Source organism: Oncorhynchus clarkii, chromosome 6, assembly GCF_045791955.1.
Source record: "Oncorhynchus clarkii lewisi isolate Uvic-CL-2024 chromosome 6, UVic_Ocla_1.0, whole genome shotgun sequence".
Classification (NCBI taxonomy): domain Eukaryota; kingdom Metazoa; phylum Chordata; class Actinopteri; order Salmoniformes; family Salmonidae; genus Oncorhynchus; species Oncorhynchus clarkii.
In genome coordinates, this window is record NC_092152.1 from 77,625,249 (window position 1) to 77,631,248 (window position 6,000).

General features: G+C 45.7%; 1 protein-coding gene across 1 annotated transcript in view; it reads left to right on the top strand.

Annotated features, from left to right (window-relative positions):
- The window catches only part of LOC139411634 (protein unc-13 homolog C-like), a 223,348-nt gene extending 218,623 nt beyond the window's left edge, over positions 1-4,725 (top strand). The window contains exon 34 of the mRNA XM_071158229.1: positions 3,157-4,725. Coding sequence (XP_071014330.1) covers positions 3,157-3,445 — 289 coding nt within the window. The 3' untranslated portion in view covers positions 3,446-4,725. The remainder of the gene's footprint in view (positions 1-3,156) is intronic.
- Positions 4,726-6,000: the final 1,275 nt, after the last annotated feature.

The window sequence follows — 6,000 nt, forward strand, 5'->3', positions numbered from 1 at the left end:
GTTGTCCCTGATTGAGAACCATATTTAGGGAGATTGTGTTCTGGTGTGTTTCGTGGGTGATTGTTTTCTGTTGTGTGTCTTTTCGGTTGTTTCTCTTTGTTATTTTTGTTATTTCCGTGTTCTTTTTAATAAATATTGACACATACCACGCTGCACCTTGGTCCTCCTCTTCTCCTTCATACGACGACCATTACAGAATCACCCATCACCAAAGAACCAAGCAACGTGGTAAGGAGCAGCGCTATCTGGAGGAGGTTACAACATGGGACGAAATAGAGAGGTGGTTGGTCGACCCTGGGAGAGTGTCCCGGAGCCCGCCTGGGATTCTCTGGAACAATGTGAGGGATACCGGAGAATGGAGTTGGCACGGCGGTCAAGGAAGCCCGAGAGGCAGCCCCAAAAATGTATTGTGGGGGTGGCACACGGGGAGTGTGGATAAGTCAGGTAGGAGACCTGAGCCAACTCCCCGTGCTTACCGTGGAGAGAGGTGGAATGGGCAGGCACTGTGTTATGCCGTGAGGCGCACAGTGTCCCCGGTGCGCAGGCATAGCCCGGTGCGGTACATAGCAGCGCCTCGTATCGGCCGGGCTAGAGTGGGCATCAGGCCAGGTGCCATGAAGCCGGCTCAGCGCATCTGGTCTCCAGTGCGTCTCCCCGTGCCGGGGTACATGGCACCAGCCCTACGCATGGTGTCCCCGGTTCGCCAGCACTGGCTACGGGGAGCATTCAGCCAGGTAGGGTTGAGCCGCCCGTCAGTCAGGACCGTCAGTCAGGACCGTCAGTCAGGAGCTGCCAGAGCTGCCCGTCAGTCAGGAGCTGCTGGAGCCACCCGTCAGTCAGGACCGTCAGTCAGGAGCTGCCAGAGCTGCCCGTTAGTCAGGAGCTGCCGGAGCCGCCCGTCAGTCCTGAGCTGCTGGGGCCGCCCGTCAGTCCTGAGCTGCCGGAGCCGCCCGTCAGCCAGGAGCTGCCGGAGCCGCCCGTCAGTCCTGAGCTGCCGGAGCCGCCTGTCAGTCCTGAGCTGCCGGAGCCGCCCGTCAGTCAGGAACTGCCGGAGCCGCCAGTCAGCCAGGAGCTGCCGGAGCCGCCCGTCAGTCAGGAGCTGCCGGAGTCTCCCGGTCGTCCGGTGCTGCCGGAGTCTCCCGTCCATTCGGGACCCGTGGCCAGTCCGAGGTCGGTGGCGAGGGTCGCCACTCTAAAGAGGCCACGGAGGCGGGCTAAGAGGCGGACAGGGACTATGGTGGAGTGGGGTCCACGTCCCGCGCCAGAGCCGCCACCGCGGACAGACACCCACCCAGACCCCCTCTTATAGGTTCAGGTTTTGCGGCCGCACCTTTGGGGGGGGGGGGGGGTATGGGGGGGTACTGTCACGTTCTGACCTTAGTGAGTTGGATGGGTTGTCTATGTTAGTTTTTCTATTATTTGCTATTTCTGTGTTTGGCCTGGTATGGTTCTCAATCAGAAGCAGCTGTCAATCGTTGTCCCTGATTGAGAACCATATTTAGGGAGATTGTGTTCTGGTGTGTGTCTGCACCAGCCAGAACTGTTTTCGGTCGTTCTCTTTGTTATTTTTGTTATTTCCGTGTTCATTTAATAAATATGGACACATACCACGCTGCACCTTGGTCCTCCTCTTCTCCTTCATACGACGACCGTTACAAAATGTCCCTTAATGTAATCCAACTTTCTTAATTGTCTTTGACAGAGGAACCCACATTCACAAAAAAATCATTAAATTGACATGAAATAACATTATGATCACTATAGGTCTTATTTCCAACAATACATTGAGATGAGATCATTGTAGAAGCTTCTTTCTTTCCAAGTTGACTTATTATTTCAGGATTCTTGGAATTTCTTAGTAAAATGTTTTCCTTCTTGATGCACTCTCTGTGCGTGTGCGTGCGTTTCACGAGCATGCTTTTGTGTGCTTTTGTTTGAAGCTTCAGAAGCCATTAGTAGTCTGTGGATAATTTGGTAGGTTCCTAAAGAAAAGGTTGGTTTGGAAATAATGGCCGCTCTGAACACAGACGTTTAACTCTGTTGCAAAACGTGATTGAATTGTCCCTCATTTCAGTAAGTCACAACAATGAAACGTCTCCTGTCATAGAGATGTCACCGAGCCAGACCCCACTGACAAATTCTACATATTATTATACTCATTATTATACATCCTGCTACGGGACTAAGCCATCTGACCTCTTGTGAAATGCTATGTTCTCATTGATATTAGCCTTTGTACATAGGGAGAGTGGCGTGTGTGTTTGTGCGTGGTTTCTGTGTGTTTGTGTATGTTTGTGTGCGGTTTCTGTGCGTCTGTGTTTGTGTATATTTGTGTGTGGTTTCTGTGTGTTTGTGTATGTTTGTGTATGTTTGTGTGTGGTTTCTGTGTGTTTGTGTATGTTTGTGGGTGGTTTGTGTGTGTGGTTTCTGTGCATCTGTGTTTGTGTGTGGTTTCTATGTGGGTGTGTGTGTTTGTGTGTGGTTTCTGTGTGTGTGTGTGTTTGTGTGTGGTTTCTGTGTGTGTGTGTGTTTGTGTGTGGTTTCTGTGCATGTGTGTGTTTGTGTGTGGTTTCTGTGCATGTGTGGTTTCTCTGTGTGTGTGTTTGTGTGTGGTTTCTGTGTGTGGTTTCTGTGCGTGTGTGTGTTTGTGTGTGGTTTCTGTGCATGTATGTTTTCATGTGGTTTCTGTACGTCTGTGTTTGTGTGGTTTCTGTGTGTGTGTGTGTTTGTGTGTGGTTTCTGTGTGTGTTTGTGTGTGGTTTCTGTGTGTGTGTGTTTGTGTGTGGTTTCTGTGCATGTGTGTGTTTGTGTGTGGTTTCTGTGTGTGTGTGTGTTTGTGTGTGGTTTCTGTGTGTATGTGTTTGTGTGTGGTTTCTGTGCGTGTGTGTGTTTGTGTGTGGTTTCTGTGCTTGTGTTCATTTTATCCAACTAACTTTTAGCTCTCTGATGTCTGGGCTCTGACTGATTGAGTTAAGTTGTCTAATCAATCAATCGATGAATCAATCAGTCATACAACATGACATGTCCTTTCTTCTCTGACTGCGTGTTGTTGTTTTTAATGAAGATGTTCTATCTATCCTGTTCAATAAACTACAAATATGAGAGGAATGGGACTGATGTTGATCTCTGTTGTTGTCTCTCCCCCCCCCCCCCCAGTGTTCTGAGCAATGAGTACGGTCCAGAGTGCTACGAGCTGCACGTCTCAGTGAAGGACTACTGCTTCGCCAGAGAGGACCGTATCATCGGCATGGCGGTCCTCCAGCTCAGAGACCTGGCCGACCAGGGGAGCTGCTGTGCCTGCTACCCCCTGGTGAAGAGCATCTCCATGGACGACACCGGACTCACCATCATGAGGATACTCTCTCAAAGGACCAACGACGAAGTGGCCAAAGAGTTTTGTCGTCTCAAGACCGACGTACGCTCTTCAGAGGAGGTGGCCTCCTAGTATGGAGATGTGAGGGAGGAAGGGATGGAATGAATGGATGATTGCATGGAAGGGAAGAGAGGGGGGGAAGAGCGGGAGGGAGGCAAGGGGAAGGAAGGAAGATAGGAAGGAAGGAAGGAAGGAAGGAAGGAAGGAAGGAAGGAAGGAAGGAAGGAAGGAAGGAAGGAAGGAAGGAAGGACGACAGTTGAGGAGTTGTGTTGTCTGTTTTTGTGCATGTGCGTAAAACATCTGTTGGAATGTTCATTTTAAACTACAGTATGTACCAGTGTTTACTTACCGTATGCTCAATATTAAGTACTATATTCTACGAGTTATGTTAACGAGACATGAAATACCTTTTTGTAAAACATTTAGATTTGTTCCAATAAAGTGCCAAACCAGAGGAAAAAAAGTACAACAACAAAACAAACAACAAAAGATAATAGTGATGAATTATGGTGATACTAAATGTTTGATGAAAAATTTGCTTGATTATTTGGTTCAGTGTAAAATCATTCTCTCAAAAAAACGGTGGCGTTTTAATCGTTAAAAATCGTCCATTTGCACCCTCGTTTTGTTACTCGTCCCCTCACACAGCACTTGTTGTGCATGTCCCCGTTTACAACCATGTCTCTTCCATCATCTCACAGTGACCACAGGGTCGGGGTCCATGTACCCTGGCCCTAAAACTCTTTGTATTTAAGCCGAAACCTGAAAAGAGACCATTTTTTTAACGGCGATGACTGCTATGTAAACCTTCATAGGTGTTTGTAATTTTATAACCATGACAACAACGAAAAGCCTCCAGTGCTGTCAGTCTACACAGAAAGGGTGGATCCTATTTTCTCTTTTTCTTTTTGCCTGTAATCTTTCCGTTCGGCCATCGGCTTCCAGCCTTTCTGTACGACCACTGTGAACACGAGCTTTGGAAGGCAAGCCTACATAACATTGCTGACGGTTTGATATTGTTGTTTCATATTTATTAAGATAACTTTGTTCCTGAGAAACTGCCAAAGTTATATAAAAATGTTTGTACAAAAGCAATCCATTACATGTATGAAAAATATATATGTACATGTGAACTATTTAGTTTTACAATGCTAAATATCTGATTGTTGATGGGCGGTTCTAGAACTATTGTTTTGAGTTTGTGTGAAGATTTCAGAGTCGCAAAATGTTACTTTACATATGAGTTGAATTCAGCTTTCAGCCATTTGGTTTATTTTTCTTCATAAAGGAACGAGTCTAACATTGGGGAAATATGCAACATTCCTATTTATTGCACTGATGGCGAATTGTATGTCATGTAAATATATTTAGTGAGAAATTGTACAAAACAACCGTCTCCTTTATTTCCAACACATTGTTCAAAGTGTTTTTTTGTTGTTGTTTAGTAATCTGATACATTCATTCAGTGATATAATCCTATATGCTGTAGCCTCTATATACAGTATCTATTGCCAGAAGAAATGTCACGTCTCAAATGGAATGACAGAGTAATGTACCGTATGGCCCACAGAGATCCTATAAATCACTAGAGTTCTACTTCATTCTATTGTATGAACCTTCCCACATAAAGATGCAATCTGTAACTTCATTGTCCCCTGTGGCCCTGGGCTCAAATGAAAACCACCCAGTAATCAACTCTAACCTTTCCTACCCCTCTCCTGGGGGTCCACCAGACAGTGCTCATTTTCGCGCTAGCCCTGACGTTCCAAGGCTGAGAATACTTTAACACTAATTAGTAGAGGACATTTTCAATGCCCCTTTTGAAGCTCAGTCAGAATGAAATTACTCACAGGTCCTGTTCAGACTGGGTGTGTCAAAAAAAGGTAGTCATTTAATTGGTTCTACCCAGCGGATCAAGGTGCGTATCCTTGGCCTATGGGCCCTGGTCAAATGTAGTGCACTATATTGTAAATATGGTGCCACTTGAGAAGCTAACCAATAGAGAACACCCACCATGGGCTATCCTTCTGTGTAGTCCAGAGGCAGCTAGCTAGCTAATCTTAGCTGTTTGCTCATTCTCCAGAACAATCGTGTTATTGTGGACAGCTGAAAGGCTTCAATAGACAGACCAGTCTTTAATTAGTCTATACAAAGGGCATTTCAGGAATTTGGAACTGTAAGGTTCTATCTGCAAAAAGATGATTCTGAGATAACTGGCTTTGAAGTTTCAAACCCTCATTGGTTTGAATGGTGTCAGACATGTCTATATTGTAATATTTTGAATTTAACAAAATTAATTGGGGTAATTTGATACTACTATATAGGTAGGGAACATTGAACAGAACAACGCTATGTCAATCACTACAATTAGTCAAAAATGTCAGATAGACCCTTATAGCCTCAAGGTCTCAAATTATCAATGTCATCTTATTCTCTACATCCCAAACAGCACCCTATATTGTGCACTTATTTTGACCATAGCCAATAGAGCTATATATTCCCTATAGGGAATAGGGTGTCGTTTGGGATTCAGACTTGTCTTTGTTTTACAGTGAAGGGGGCCTGGCTGGCTGCTGGGAGGAGAGCTATTTATAATTTTGCTGTTGGATCCATGGTGTCATCAGAG